At 33.6% G+C, this 16224-nt stretch overlaps 2 protein-coding genes and 1 long non-coding RNA gene across 4 annotated transcripts; 1 reads left to right on the forward strand and 2 right to left on the reverse strand.

Annotated features, from left to right (window-relative positions):
- The first annotated feature begins 1134 nt into the window (after positions 1-1134).
- LOC129885722 (uncharacterized) lies at positions 1135-6065 on the forward strand. The gene is made up of 4 exons (XM_055960112.1): positions 1135-1343; positions 2285-2456; positions 5367-5483; positions 5617-6065. The coding sequence occupies exons 1-4, from the start codon at positions 1234-1236 to the stop codon at positions 5785-5787; spliced, it is 570 nt and encodes a 189-aa protein (XP_055816087.1). The 5' UTR covers positions 1135-1233; the 3' UTR covers positions 5788-6065.
- Positions 2284-5622, reverse strand: LOC129885723 (uncharacterized). Its single transcript, XR_008766110.1, has 2 exons — positions 5254-5622; positions 2284-2613 (listed from the first exon to the last, which is right to left on the reverse strand). It is a non-coding gene; the product is annotated as an uncharacterized LOC129885723 (long non-coding RNA).
- A 38-nt stretch (positions 6066-6103) lies between the features above and the next one.
- LOC129885721 (1,8-cineol synthase, chloroplastic-like) lies at positions 6104-14346 on the reverse strand. 2 transcript variants are annotated; one of them, XM_055960111.1, is made up of 7 exons: positions 14067-14346; positions 13713-13959; positions 13067-13448; positions 8029-8247; positions 7785-7923; positions 7613-7676; positions 6104-7343 (listed from the first exon to the last, which is right to left on the reverse strand). In XM_055960111.1, exons 1-7 carry the CDS (start codon positions 14244-14246, stop codon positions 7324-7326), a joined length of 1251 nt encoding a protein of 416 aa, XP_055816086.1. In that variant the 5' UTR covers positions 14247-14346; the 3' UTR covers positions 6104-7323. The 2 variants fall into 2 exon arrangements, with proteins under 2 accessions (XP_055816086.1, XP_055816085.1); XM_055960110.1 differs by having other exon boundaries at positions 7425-7676; positions 14067-14344.
- Between the last annotated feature and the right edge of the window lie 1878 nt (positions 14347-16224).

Here is a 16224-nt window from a genome sequence, read left to right on the forward strand (position 1 = left end):
GCCATCCAAAAGAAAAATAGTTTCAAGTACCTTGGGTCTATCATGCAAGGCAGCGGAAAGATTGACGATGATGTCACACATCATATTGGGGCAGAGTGGATGAAATAGAGGCTCGCTTTCGGTGTGCTATGTGACAAGAAGGTGCCACCACAACTTAAGGGCAAGTTCTACAAAGTGGTGGTTAGACCGGCTATGTTATATGGGGCAGAGTGTTAGCCAGTTAAGGTCTCACACGTTCAAAAGATGAAAGTTGCTGAGATGAGAATGTTGAAATAAATGTGTGAGCATACTAGGAGCGACAGAATTAGGAACGAGACTATTCGGGACAAGGTAGGAGTGGCCTCGGTGGAAGACAAGATACGGAAAATGCGACTGAGATGGTTTGGGCATGTGAAGAAGAGAGACCCAGATGCCCCAGTGCGGAGGTGTGAGAGGTTGGCGTAGATGGTTTCAGAAGAGGTAGGGGTAGGCCAAAGAAATATTGGGGAGAGGTGATTAGACAGGACATGACGCAGCTGCAGCTGACCGAGGACATGACCTTAGATAGGAGGGTGTGGAGGACCCACATTAGGATAGAAGGCTAGTAGATAGTCACTGTAGTCTATCGTATTAGTAGACGCTTAAGCACACTATAATTTCTTGTTCTGTGATGTCTGCTATTATCTTTTACTTTCTGTATTTTCCGTACTTTGATTACTCTATTTTATTTTTAGCGCCACCATTATTTTTAGCGCCACAATTTTTCGTACTTTGATTACTCTATTTTATTAACCTCTTAACTTCTTAGCCTTATCTAACGTCTTTTTATGCTTTATTGAGCAGAGGGTCTTCCGGAAATAGCCGTCCTACTTTGGTAGGAGTAAGGTATGCGTACAATTTATCCTTTCGAGACTGCACATTGTGAGATTTCACTGGATTGTTGTTGGTGTTGTATATAAGAAAATTATTTCTCTGTTACTCACATTTATTCCATTAAGATAAATAACAACAATAACATATCCGCAGACCAGTACCTCGTGATTTATTCCATTAAGATAACATATTTTATTAGCTATTACTCATAAATAATTTTTTTTAATATTAGTACACTTCATTTTAAAATAATCAAAATAGGAAAAATCTATAGACAAGACAACGAAGCAACCAATACTGGTAAGGCTCACGCAAGAAATAGTGTTTGATAATAAAATAGGGGTGTTAGCGGCAGGGAAAGCGTGGACGCGGAAGGGAGAGATGGGAGACGAAAAGGTGAAGAATGAAGCAATGGAGATAATGGGACTGTTCCAAGTTCTTCCTCGTCTCGTCGTCTTCGATCTCGATTATACCCTTTGGCCCTTTTATTGGTACCACACAAGCTCTACATTTGAACTGATGCCTAATTTTGACTCTTCTTTTTATTTTCAGTGTAATTGATTTGCTTTTTACTGTCGGCGTGTTGGAACCTTTTTTTTTTTGGTGCGCTCTTTTGGGCGAAAATGCATACACATGATTCATATATAGCGCCGATCCTGCTAGTTTAGTATTGATATGGACTAGTTGATTTCTTATTCTGGCAGCAGGATTGAGTTTTGAATTTTATGGGTGAATTCAGGAATGCACGAAAAGCTCATTTGATCAAATGTATATACTTATTTGGTGAAATTCTTTGCACATAGACAGGGTTCCAATCAAAGCTACTAGGTTCGGATGAACCCATACCTTACACTCTACATCAGCCCCCCGGGGGAACGGGGAGGGTTATGGACAGGGGCGGATGTAGCCTCTCGGCTACAGTTTTATCTGAACTCATAACTTTCAAAGCAAAGTATGAATGTAGATGTAAAAACCTCCTAAAATCTTAATAAATATTAGACTTGAACGCATAATTTAATATTACAAATGAGTTCAATGCGAAAAATCTTAAAAGTTGAACCCAATAAATTTAAATTCTAGATCCACCTTTGGTTATGGCTTTACAAATATGCTTTGCATTTTGGTTGAGCTAATACTAAGTAGAGCTTATATCCTACTTTTCCGGTCTGTACTTTAAGAAACTAGCATACTATGTCATAATTTTCTTAAGCTACAGAGGTATGGATTGATTGAATTCTATGTTTCTTGTCCGGAGGGCTTTCATTTGGTTTCCAAGTTAACATGCTTGCTACAACTGTAAGTGACTGCTTCTATATTTCAACACCCTTATTATCTATCCAAAAAAAAATGAGAGCTTATTATTTTGCTTAAGCTTGGTCTTAGACTCTTGGTTTACTCATAATACCATTTGTGTCTGCTTTGATTCTTTCAGTGAATGCCGCTACAAAAATGAAATTCCATCTATGTATCCTCAGGCCAAAGGTATCTTACATGCCTTCAAAGACAAGGGAGTGAATGTTGCTATTGCCTCAAGATCACCCACTCCAGATATAGCAAACGCTTTCCTTCAAAAACTGGGGATAAAATCAATGTTTGTAGCCCAGGTGAGATGATGGAAATCTCAGCATCTCTTTTTATTGCTCTTCTGATGCTATGATAACCTGCAATTTTTTTCTGCTGTCCATTTAGCTCTGTGCCTCCTTGTTAGTAGTTGACTTCCTTGTGACCACTCTTTTCATGGTTGAGGAGTGGGAGAGTACGCTGGAGTAGAGAAGTACAAAGAAAATAATAGGTCCATAATTATGTTATCCATATGTTATGGGATGAAGAGTTTAATGTCATACACAAATGAATGTTGCTTTACAAAGTTCCTCATGACCAAAACTTAAAAGTAAAAGTAAGAAGACTTCTATATAATTTATCAAACTGTTGCATTTGATTCAGGGCTTTTTGTTAGCTAGTTTTTAGTTTATCCTAAATAGATTTTCTTGTTCCATTTTCAGAAAGGTTTCAACATAGCAAATGTTTCGTGCCAATTTCACTGGTCCTGCATATATGTAATTTATTTACTTATTATGCTGATTTCTAAACTTGGTTTGTTAACATTTTCTAGGCAAACTAGACTCAGAAGGCATCTTCAGATTTGCGTGGTCCATAAATTTTTTGTAGGCCACATTCTAGTCTAATTGGCTGGTCTTGCTGTCTTGGTGGTTTGGTCGGTTTCCTAATCACCTCCTATATAGGTTTGGGAATGTACATAAGACAAATTTAGTTAACTTTAGCTTTTGGGACTAGGAGAGCTTAATTATCTAACTTTACTGTAGGTGAAAATAAGGTGGTATAAACTTAATCTCTTTAAATATTGTTAAGTGAAATAACACCTTCTTTGTTTTGCACTTGACCCACTTATTTGAAATTGTGTCCATATTTCAGCTATGACACTGAATAAACTCGGAGGAGAAGTAAATTTCTTTTTTAGCTTTAGAACTGTCATCATCTTGGCTCCACATCTGATATTTATTTTGTTCTGAGAAGTAATCAAGGTGGCATTCTTCTCACATATCAAAAGGAAGAAATTTCAGACTAAGGTGTCTTGGCTGAAATGTCCATCTAGTAATAAGCATAGGATTCATGTCCACCTTATGATTAACACTAAATCCAAAGGAGGCACCCAGGTGTCTAGGCAGGTAAACCAGCACTTGTCTAAAACTAATAGTTCATGAAGAGCGTTTATCTTTATCTATTATCAACACTCTGTATCAATTGATAGTCTCACTACTTTCCTTGTCAACTTACCCCCTGTGGGCCACTTACCTATATCAACCAAATCATCGAGGTATGATCTTTTAGTCACCTCTATGCGACCTCAAGAATTGTGATAGCTCAAAGGTATGGAGGGAAAGCTCATCATTGCAGGGACCTCTTAGGAAATTCCATTGATGTTCCCCTCACAAAGTATCATTCTCTTTTGCTGTCAACCAGCCACATTAAATTACCCCATCATCCCTGTTCTTTCCTGCTGGTCTCTACATTCCATCCTCCATGTCGTTACCTCTTTTACTGACATGACTATTGTATTTCTTGAATTACTTGAATCTAGTTGAGCAATCTGAACTGTTAGAATTCCAATTTGGAGACTGCATTTGTTCCATTAGTTCTCTAACCCGGGATTTGGAAGTTCTAGTTTGTCTTTAGGACTTCTTCCTCAAAGTCACATGCTTCTCTTGGAAAGTGCTACTATAGAAGTTTGAACTTGCAGAATTCTAAAATTAGCTGATGATGATAATACATTTTGTATGTTAAGTTGTGGAATTATCTACCTGAATTTGAAACTTCTGCTTGTTCTTTTCGTAATTCTCCTAAAACTGGTCCTGGCAGGAACATCACTACGGAAATCTTACCAGCCTTGTCAGGCTACTTATAGATACCATGTTTTGTAGCCATTTTCTTTCCTTAATAATGAGCCATCCTGAAAAATTTGCCCAAATTACCAGAAAAAAATTCGTTGTTTATTCAGCTGACACACATTTAAACTAGGTCCTCTGTTCTCTCTTCCACAATCTTCACTTCCAGCTAGTTTCCTGTTTAGTTTAGTATTTTCTTATGCATCTTCAACATGAGATATGCTTAATTTTTTTGTGATAACCTATTGAGTTGTGCTTAAATTTACTCAAAGCTCAACGAGCCTGTGTACTTCCTTAAATGCTCAGTCTTATTTTTATCAGTAAAGCTCAGAACCTTCATTAGTTACTTTCAAGCATCGGAAATTTCTCTTTGGTCGCATTAAGCATTTGACATTGAGTTGGAAAATGGAAACTGATTCATGTTCTTCTCATTTCCTTGGTTCCCTTTTTTTTTGGTAAGGGGTGGTGATCGTGGGGTTGTTGGCAGAAAATTCATAAGTGAACTGTGTCTTGTTGGAATGCCCTGATAATCTAACATCTGCATCTATCCTCGTAAAACTCAAACAGCTTGTTTGGATGGTTGTTACTTGTTACATATAGTTTTCATAATCATAATGTATCATTTTGTATTGTACTGATGAATACAAAGTTCAGATATATTGTATTGTTTCTGTTATTCACAATTCCTCACACCAACAATCTAAAGAATAAACTTATAATATTACAAAAAAAGGTGTCAGATAGAATTATTAAAAAAAAGATTAGGATAATGGGTAAAATAAGGTTATTAAATAATAAGGCAAAATGAAAACATAACTAAGGTAGCAACGATCACACCAAATCAGTCGTTAAATAAAATGATACTATTCATCGTTACGTAACAACAAATTTATTAATTCGATATAATAAAATGTAAGTAATAATCAAAACAAACATTGTATTTAAAATAACAATACAATACAATAAAATAGGTAATCATCCAACAACAACAACATACCCAGTGTAGGTAACCATCCAAACAAGCTGTAAAATGCTCACTTTCATGACATTCATTTTTAGCTGATGCTACTTACTGTGTGAGGTCATCATGCTGAAGGCTTAGTATTGCAGGAGATATTCTCCAGTTGGACACATAAGACGGAACACTTTCAGAAAATCAACCGAAAGACGGCGGTGCCCTACAATGAGATGCTGTTTTTTGATGATGAAAATCGGAACATACAGGCGGTAATATCACTCTTTGCCAGTCGTATCATGCATTCAATTGATTCAAATAATAACATCTGTCAGTCTAGATCAAAGTAATTGTTACATGCAAATACTGGAGATCCACATAGTAAGCTAAAGCAGTATTTTTCAGGTTTCAAAAATGGGTGTCACAAGTATATTGGTGGGCAAAGGGGTAAATTTAGGGGCTTTGAGGCAAGGACTCTCCGAGTTTGTTCAGAATTCTGCTTCAGTGGAAAAGAACAAAGAACAATGGCGCAAATTCTCAAAAGAACCAGGTTCATCCAAAAGTGAAACACAATGATGATTTAGCAGTACAAAGAAAGGTAATTGTTGGGACGTCAGTTGCACTAGCAGTCAAGAATATGGCCCAAGTCCTGTATCAATTCATCCTTATCTGTTCCCATTAAAGGATCATCGTCCAAATTTATCATGTTGATGTGGACGTTATTGTTGTATGGATATTGACACTTTGAACTTGTTCAATAGATAGGTTTCTAATCCTATGATGTACACACTTTGGATAATGGAAAACATTTCATCCACTATGACCCAAAATTAGAAAAGGTTATTTGTTAGTAAGCTGTTATTTTCCTTCTGGACCATACATAGAAATGAGATTTGTCAAAAGTTAAAATTTCCATAGTTCTGAGAAAGGAGCCATGTAAAGTTTTCCCTTCCTTTTAGAACGAGACGAGTAACTTATTATGTACTATGCATTCTGAACCCACTGACCATTCTCGCCCCCCCCCCCCTTAAGAATGGGGTAGGTGAAGGAGAAATAGGGGAGGGGATTATAAGGAGGAGAATCGAAATCTTACTAACAAGGTGAAGGTTTTGATAACCAACTATTTGACCTACTAAGATTTCCAATCCACTGACCCTAGATCATGAATTTCTCTCTAGTGACCATAGACAAGGGATCTCTCTCGCTATGGATAGTTGCTGTTTGCGAGAAGCGTCTGTTCCGCTTTATCCTTTCAATAATTATATTGAATAAAGAAAAAATGATCCACTGGTATTTCGACGCTCGATCTCTACTCCTCGAAAGCTCACTCACAATCTATGGCTCACTTAGGGCTAGAAAGATAGGATTCTTCATACAAAGCCAACCGGGAACCTTCTTTCCAAACTCGCTCGACACACAAAAGAAAAGACGAAAGACGAGAATCGGCGCAAGGATCAAAACACTTAATAGACATAGAAGAGTAAAAGAAATGCTTCCTAGCCTGTCCAACCACTCTTGTTGCTCCATTTCGACACCAACGATTATTCAACTAAACACTCTATTTTGTGCTCAGAGAAATCCATTCATGGAATTTTCCAATTCCTTGACCGGGTCTTGAAAACCCGGATGATGCCATAAAAAAAGCAAAAAAAGAGAATATACAAATACATCGTACTTAAATAAGTATAATCAACACGCAGTAGCCGGGAAATTGAAAAAACAAGGGCGCAAGATTTTGACATCATAATCTTTTTTTATTTCATTTTTTCACCAGGAGTGACCCAAAGAAACGAAAGAATCAGTTACGAGAGGAGTTCTGCTGAAGAACGTTTGTATCCTGGAGGAATAGATTCAAAGAGCAACGCCATGATGTGATTTTTAGTCGTGGAGTTATTACTTCCATGGCCATCACCATGCTGATACATGCATTGTGCCATTCTTGCTAGGTTCATAGCACACGTAACAAATATCTTAGGGAAGGGGTGTGCTGCTAACTCATGAGCTTCGTTCAATTTCTTCCATGTCTGGCTAATCAAAGTCCTAATATGTTGTCGAGCCTCTTCTTCTGAAGCTTAAGTTTCGTTCATGTAACATTGTATTGATTTGGGAACATCACCCCTTTTCAACTCGTCCTGCATTACACAATGGAAAGACTAGTGTTGGTAAATAAAAATAATTAAGCAGATAACCTTCTATAACATGTTAAATTATACCGATGATGTTCCTAAATCATTGGCGAGCCTCAATATCAACGCTGAGCAACTAATTATGTCATGATAATTATTCTCCAAGTAATGCAAAGCCTCCTTGTTTACAGGATTGGCAACTAGGAAATATGCATGTACTAAAAATACTGGAGCTGATATTGAAATCCAGGCATTGTCCATATATTCTTCCATACTTGGGATATACTGGCTGAAATACCACTTTGCTTCTCGTAGGTATGATTTGCACAAATCTCTCCACTGGAAATTTAAATTCACGCAATAGTATTATTCATATGGTAATACACATCTCAAGATTAACTTATACACATCGATAATAAATTTTCGAAAAAAAGGGATAATTATTACCGCATTTCTTAGATATGGTAAAATGAAAATGCCTTGCTCTTCGAAAGCATCGGCAGCCACTTCGTTAATAAAGTTGTCGAGTGCAAAATAACACATCTTCATATTGTCTGGGAGTTTATCCAACTCGTCGATATTCCATCTAAAAATTTTATGGCAAGAAATAAAAATTAGTTAGAAATTAATTATATGCTTTAACAAATTTTGACATGACAATTAGAAGTTGTACTAGGTATTTGTTAATTACCTTTGGATGGCATCAGTGAATATTTGTAGTTCATCCAGAGTACCAAAAACATCATAGACATCATCTATTGTGGTTATTAAAGCATTAACTTTTGTGGCAATTCTTCTGAAATATCCATATTGAGGAAGGAAATTTACTCCAATTGTCCAAAAAAAATTCTCCACCAATCTATCTCTAGCAAATGGCAGATTCTCTGCTAAGCATGTTTCCTTCCACCACCTATTAATTAATTTTGTTTAGAAACAAATTAAATAAAATGAGGAAAAAAACAGTTTATAAGAATGTTAAAATTCTCCAAGGAGAAAAAAAGAAAAAGAAATTAGTACGTATTATTATAAAATAAACTAACTTAGCAAATTAATAAAAATAAAGGAGAAAGAAATAGTAAGAGAAAGAGAGAGATTTAAAGAGAATTCAGTGTGTAGAATTGTGCAAATACATTGGCTATTTATAGCCAATTTAGGAAGATAGGTTAGTGGGTAGGGAAAAAGTAGAAAGGGATAGACATCCACTTCCTGAATATTTTAATACTCCCTCTTGGATGTCCATGTGTAATGTGCCTCATTAAAAACTTTACAAGAAATAATATACATAGTTATCCTAAACATCTATAGATGTTGTGCCTTGTTAAAACCTTACTAGAAAAAACCCAGTGGAAAAAAGCCTAGTAAAGAAAAAAAAGTACACACATCTGGTAATACGCCTTGAGAGCTTTCTCAATCCAAGCTAACTAATAGAAGAAAAAAAAGAATGGCTTGGGTCTTTCATCGGGGCCTTCTTAGGAAAATCCAAAGGGACAAAACTTTGGTTTAGGAAAAAAGGATACATTGCGTATTTTACTCCTCCTGATGAAAATTTTATTTGATATTTTGGAGACAATGCATTCCAATCTTATATCTTAGCTTCTCAAAGTTGATGTTGGTAATGCCTTTGTGAATAAATATGCAAGATTATTTCTCGAACGAACTTGTTGTACATCAATATCACCATTCTTCTGGAGATCATGTGTGAATAATAATTTTGGTGAAATATATTTCGTTCTGTCTTCTTTTATGAAGCCACCTTTCAATTGAGCTATGCACGCAGTATTATCTTCGAATATAACTGTGGGTACTTTGACATTATTTTTCAGGCCGCATCTTTCTTTGATGAACTGTATCATCTATCTTAACCATACACATTCTCTACTTGCTTCATGGATTGCTATTATTTCAGTATGATTTGAAGAAGTAGTTACAATAGAATGCTTTGTAGATCACCATGATATAACAGTTCCTCCGTATGTAAATAGATAGCATGTCTGAGATCGAGCTTTTTGTGAGTTTGATAAATAACCTGCATCTGTATAACCAATAAGGTCTGCACAATCTTTGTTAGTGTAAAACAAACTCATATCAATGGTACCCTTTAGGTATCAAAAAATATCTTTGATACCAATCCAATGTCTTCTCTTTGGGGATAACTATACCTTGCCAGCAAATTAACAGAAAATGTTATATCAGGCTTATTTGCGTTAGCAAGATACATAAGTGCACCAATAACGCTGATATATGGTACTTCAGGAAAAGAAGTTCTTCATTCTTTTTGGAGGTCGAAATTGATCTTTTTCCACTTCAAGTGATCGAACAACAATTGAAGTACTTAATAGATGTGCTTTGTCCATGTAAAATCGTTTTAAGATTTTCTCAGTGTAGGCAGATTGGTGGACAAAGACCCCTGTATGCTAAATGTTCAATTTACAGACTGAGACAAAGTTTTGTCTTTCCAAGATCTTTCATCTCAAATTCTTTCTTTAGATATTCAATCGCCTTTTTGACCTCTTCAAGGGTTCCAATGAGATTTATGTCATCAACATAAACAACGAGTATAACAAATTTTGATTCTGTTTTCTTAATAAAAACATATGGACAAATGACTTCATTTATATAACCCTCGTTTATCAAGTACTCACAAAGACGATTATACCACGTACGCCCTAATTATTTCAGACCATATAATGATCTTTGCAATTTTATTGAGTATATCTCTTGAGACTTAGTACATCCTTGAGGCAATTTTAATCATTTTGGAATTTTCATGTAAATTTCATTATCAAGTGAACCATAAAGGTAAGATGTAACTACATCCATTAGATGTATTTCGAGATTTTTATGTACAACTAGACTGATGATATATTGAAACAGGTGAATATGTTTCTTCATAGTTGACCCCTGATCTTTGAGAGAATTCTTGTGCAACAAGGCGTGCCTTGTATCTTACAATTTCATTTCTCTCATTTCATTTTCACACAAAAACCCATTTATAGCTAACTGGTTTTACACCTTCATAGGTTTGGACTACAGGTCCAAACACCTCACGTTTAGCAAGTGAGTCTAATTCTGATTAAATTGCCTTTTGCCATTCTGGCCAATCACATCTACGTCGGCATTCTTTGACGGATTTAGGCTTAAGACTTTCATTATCTTGCATGAGGTTAAGTGCAACATTATATGCAAAAATATTATCAATCATAATTTTTGATCAATCTAAATTTATCTCATCACCGATAGTTTTTTTGAAAATTCTTCATTCACTTGAGTCTCGTGTTCATTAATTTCTTCAGGAATATCAGAATTACTCAAATCTTGACCTTCTTCAAGAGGTAGTTTTGTAGTATCATCTTTATTATTCCTCACGCTTCTCTTTCCAAATTTTTTATCCTTTGAACCCAATGGTCTACCACGCTTTTGGCGTGTTTGGGATTCAGAAGTTATGATACTAGTAGATGGTCCTTTTGGGACATTAATATGGATAGGCACATTCACTGTAGGAATATGTGACTTAATTAATCATTTTAAATCAGTAAATGCATCTAGCATTTAATTTGCTATTTTCTAGACCTCCTGCTCACATGCGTGGATATGTGGATCAAAATTAGATAGTGATGAAACTTTTCACACAATTTCTCTTTTGGGTTTCTTTTTCTTCCCTTAATTGCGGGAAAGTTATTTTGTCAAACCAACAATCTGCAAATCTAGTAGTAAATAATTCTCATGTCAACGGTTCAAGATAGCGAATTATGGAGGGTGAGTCAAACTCAATATATATGCCCAACCTTCATTGAGAGCCCAACTTTGTACGTTGTAGTGGTTCTATAGGCATGTATACGGTACAACTAAAAATTCATAGATGGGCTATATTTAGCTCATGACAAAATACTAATTATGATGGAGAAAATTTATTATAATTTATCGGTCTGAGATGTACAAGTACTGTTGTGTATAAGATAGCATGACACCAAACAGTAATCGACAATTTTATTTTTCATTAATAGAGGTCTTGTTATCAATTGTACGCGTTTAATAAATGACTCTGGAAGGACATTTTGAGTATGAACATGAGCAATAAGATGTTCAATTTTTATTCCAATTGATAAGCAATAATCATCAAAAGCTTGGGATGTAAATTCTCCAGCATTATCAAGGCGAATAGCCTTAATTGGATAATCTGGAAATTGCGCCTTTCAGGAAATGGCAAAGAACCAACGGGCTGACTATCATGATTTTTCATTAACAGTTCGTTATAACGTTCAACAATAAGAAGTTGAGAAAGAAATTCAGAATATTTCTTAAAACCTTTTTCGCGATATTCCTACTGCAAGAGCATATTCGCGAGTGGAAATGTGGAGTATGTTTTTTCAAGTTTTTCTTGTTTAGTAATTTCTTTCCCGCATAAACTTAACTGTGCTATAATTCTAAACAAGACAGAATTATATTCAGTTATATTTTTAAAATCCATTAATCTCAAATTGAGCCAATCGTGACGTGTTTGTTGAAGAATGAACGACTTTAGGTGGTCGTATCTTTCTTTTAGATTATTTCACAGTTTAAGAGGGTCTTTTAATGTGAGGTACTGTAATTTTAACCCCTCGTCAAGATGGAGGCGGATAAATATCATGACTTTGACACGATCTTGACTATATGCCATATTGTCATCTTTGATAGTGTCTGCCAGACCCATCGATTCTAGATGTATTTCGGCATCTAGTGCTCATGATGAGTAGCCTTTTCCATATATATCAAGAGCAACAAATTCAAGTTTAGAGATATTCGACATTTTTAAAAAATAAAATTCTTACCCTTTTGTTACCTTTTTAAAATAGCTCAAAGTGATGGAGGCTCGTGCTGATAACGTGTTATATAATAAACTAACTTAGTATACAACAACAACAACAAAAACAACCAAGTGAAATCCTACAACGTGGGGTCTGGGGAGAGTAAAGTGTACGCAGACCTTACTCCTACCAAGGTAGGACGACTATTTCCGAGAGACCCTCAGCTCAATAGAAGCATAAAAAGAGGTTAGATACTGCTAAGTATATTAACTTAGTATATTAATAAGAATAAAGAAGAAAGAAATAGTAAGAGAAAGAGAGGTTTTAAGAGAATTCAGCGTGTAGAATTGTGCAAATACATTGACTATTTATAGCCAATTTAGGAAGATAGAAGGAGAGTGGGTAGGGGAAAAGTAGAAAGAGATAGACATCCGCTTGATGAATATTTTAACACATATATATATAAGTGGTACGATTAATTATTTTGTGTTAAAAATTCTGGTGCGTTGTCGTGCATAATTTATACGTATTTTGCAAATTTATTACTCCAAGAATTAGATTCAGTGTACGAAGGTGAAACTATATGTCAAAATATTTTGTATTAGTTTCATAATGATCACTGAATTTTACTGACTAATTAAATGGTAAAATTATAAAATTATATTCCATCACATTTAAATAATTAAAATCTACACCTTATAACAGTTAAAATAAAAAAAAATATTTTTTATCATATTGAAAAAAGCTAAACTATAGTACTATGTGTTAATTTGTTCAGAAAATTAAATACAAACGATTCGAAGTCCAAGCATCTAAGATTCATTTCATCACATCAAATATATTAGCTTGGATTTAGCATCAGTTTTTAAATGTCAAGCAAATAAAAATCTTGGACAAAATTATAAAATATGATTTGGAGTTCCAATTTAGTTATCAATTACTTACCTTGCCACATATTTTAAGTCTTCAACATGAGCTTCTTGAACAATGTTGAAGTCAATGCTAGCAAACTCAAGCAAGAAAGGGATCATGTCTTGTCTTTTCTTGTAATAATTGATGAACCATTTTGTCTCTATTCTCAACATCCTCCAATGCAATGGAAGTTCCAAGGCATGGTGCACTAATTCAACCAAATTTTGATCCATATAATTTTTATTTTGATGATCAGCCAAATATTCTCTTAGGTGTTTTTCTGTCAAATTTCTTGCTAACTCCAACTCTTTTTCACCTTCTATTGCAAGAAATGAAGCTTCATACAAATATAACACCCCTTTTATATCCTCATTACTAAAACCAGCTGTATTTTCATAGAAACCATCAAAAATATCTGCAACCAAAACAAGATTTTATTAGTTTGTATCATATGATTCGAGCCCCGGAATTAAAAAAAGTCGGGGAGTTTAGACAAATAGATTATTTTAAGGCCACAATTTAAAAATATGTCCCCCGTTATCTAAGTGGATTAAATTGAAGGGTCACCACTCAAAAAGAAAAATGAATACGGTGCAAATAATCCAAGAAATATGCATTTAGGTTTTAAATACTAGATAGATATAGCAACAAAAAAATAAAATAAAATACTATAACGGACCTTGTGAAATGTTAAATCCATGTTGTCTCAAGAGCCTAAATTCCAGAGCTTTAGCATACAAGTTCTCTCTTTTGCTATTTTTGTCACATAAGTTATTCAAAATGTTGCAAATTTCATCTTCAAAGTGATAAGATAATCCAAGCCTTTGCAAATTATCAATAATCTCCAATTGATTCATGTTACGATCACTAAGCATAATCTTGACTTCCATCTTCAGTTCATCGCGGCGTCTCATGAATTTCTCGTCCTACATATATTAAGGTAAAAAAAGAAATTAATAAATAAATAAATAAATATATATATATATATATATAGCATATTTGTTACATAAGTTGCTTAGAGAAAAATGGTTACAGAATAATGATTCTTCAGAGATTGGATATGATTATAGTCCCAAATAGAAGGTTGATAATTTCCAGATCGTCGAACTGGGACATTAGAAATGCAGGATTTTGGAACCTCTAATTTCCAAATTAAATTTGGTTTGCTAATAAATGTTGATGCAGAGATAATAATGATTGTCGGCATTGCCATTTCCAGTTTATGTCAACTAGCCATATGAGCTTAGCACTTTGCTATATAGCTATTAGAATTACGTGTTATCTTTTGTACGATGTTGAAATGAAAAATAATAATATGTGGTGTATTACATCTAAGTGCTGAGGTGGAGTTAAAGAGCTTCGCCTACGAGTTTGGCCACAGAAATCTACGATAACTTTATCTCAAACTTTATTAATAATGTAAAAGTAATTTTTCAAAAACTCAACAAAAGATATTTTCTAGAATTCAAAATCTATAAACTCAAAATATTAATTAGATCCGCTTTTCTGTCTAACGGGTACTTTTCATGCATATAACTTGTACAATTTTGTGGATTTTATCTAGTCATGATGATTTGGTTTGAGTATTCTTTATTAAAGTTTGATTAGATTTGATTAACCTACTTTTGAAAAGAAAATAGCACAAGACAATAATCTAATAAGGAAAAAGACTTATATACACGGGGGTGGAGCTATAATTCCGGATACGAGTTTAGCCGAACTCAGTATAACTTCTGTTCAAATAATGTTTTGTGCTATTTTTTTTAAAAATTATATAAAAATATTTTAGAATTCAGATACATAAAATTGAAATTTTAATTTTATCTCGCTATACGATATAGAACTAAAATGAACTATACATCCATAATACTCATGTTTCACATGACTATACTAATAATTGAATAGCCAATCGACTTCAATTCAGAGGAGTTTTGTTTTATCTTTTAGATAGATTTGCATTATTTCAATATGTATAGTTCCATCAACTAATTGGTTGTCGTTTTATTTTTCAAAATCAATATTATTCAAATTTCTAGATATGTCACGACCGCAAATCTAATTTTATGAATATCATATAATAACTATATTTCTGCACAACTATCATCTCGTCATATCTACTTTTAATTTTTTTTTCTTGTCAAAAACAATTATAATGGGCCATAATAATGGCTAACCTACTGGCAAATTAAAAATGTTGAAGATGATATTATTTGATATGAAAATGAGTTATTAAAAATTAAAATTACTGTTCCATCAGAACACCTCACCTAGCATTAATTTGATTAAACAAAAACCTCAAATTATCATACTACAATTAACCATTTGAATGAAACAGATGAAGGACCCATACAGGTGTATTAAATAAGGATACAAGTGCATCATTTAGCCTTTTAATGATACGAACGTCAATCAATAATAATTTTTGAAATTGTACATTACCAAATAGATATCAATTTCTTTATGTGGTTAGGTCTAGTTGATATATGCAGAAGCCAAAAAAATTATGGATCAGAAGATGATTACACTTTTTTATATAACAATTTGATTGTAGTGGAAAGAGAGAGAAAAATATCAAGGTATAGAGGGAGAAACATGTAAAAATATATTTTTGATTGGGAAGCCAAAAGACAATAATTATCAATTCCTTAAAAATCGGGACATTATCAATAAATAAGGAATAAAAAACTGCCCATAATAAAATATATAAATAAAATTTAAAAAATTAATTTATTGTTATGTATGTAATTAAAAACTTAGTTTTGTAAATAAAAGAAAGTATGTGTATATGTTGTTAATGTGTATCTTAAATTGTATATTCTTGTAATTTTTCCTTTTTATATTCTTAAATTTCATGTCAAATTAAAATCTATATTTAAATAAATTTGTAAATAGTTTAATGAAAGTCTCGTTTACTCTAGAAATTAATCAAGTTGACCTTTAAAGCAAGATCTGATTAGCGAATATGTTCAACACTAGCTTAATCGTATTTAAAATGGTTGAGATATTGGATAGAATATAATACAATTTTCTTCATTATAGTTCATTGTTGAACTTATTTGAAAAATAATTAGTAGTTAATTATATTTTTAAGTCAATAAACTTTAATAAGACTATTGAATCAAAGAGAATGTATTAATATAATATGGACTGATTGAATTTATATAACACACTTTCTTTTTTAGTCAATTATA

The sequence above is a fragment of the Solanum dulcamara genome, chromosome 4 (genome assembly GCF_947179165.1).
Source record: "Solanum dulcamara chromosome 4, daSolDulc1.2, whole genome shotgun sequence".
In the NCBI taxonomy this organism is placed as follows: Eukaryota; Viridiplantae; Streptophyta; class Magnoliopsida; order Solanales; family Solanaceae; genus Solanum; species Solanum dulcamara.

Excerpts from the sequence above, each read along its gene's own strand:
- LOC129885722 (XM_055960112.1), top strand. The coding sequence starts at position 1,234 with ATGGGAGACGAAAAGGTGAAGAATGAAGCAATGGAGATAATGGGACTG. Across the intron at positions 2,457-5,366 it reads AATCAATGTTTGTAGCCCAG|GAGATATTCTCCAGTTGGAC; the intron begins GTGAGATGATGG and ends TTAGTATTGCAG. Across the intron at positions 5,484-5,616 it reads AAAATCGGAACATACAGGCG|GTTTCAAAAATGGGTGTCAC; the intron begins GTAATATCACTC and ends AGTATTTTTCAG.
- LOC129885721 (XM_055960110.1), bottom strand. The coding sequence starts at position 14,246 with ATGGCAATGCCGACAATCATTATTATCTCTGCATCAACATTTATTAGC. Across the intron at positions 13,960-14,066 it reads CTCTGAAGAATCATTATTCT|GACGAGAAATTCATGAGACG; the intron begins GTAACCATTTTT and ends TAATATATGTAG. Across the intron at positions 7,344-7,424 it reads ATGATTTAGGAACATCATCG|GACGAGTTGAAAAGGGGTGA; the intron begins GTATAATTTAAC and ends TGTGTAATGCAG.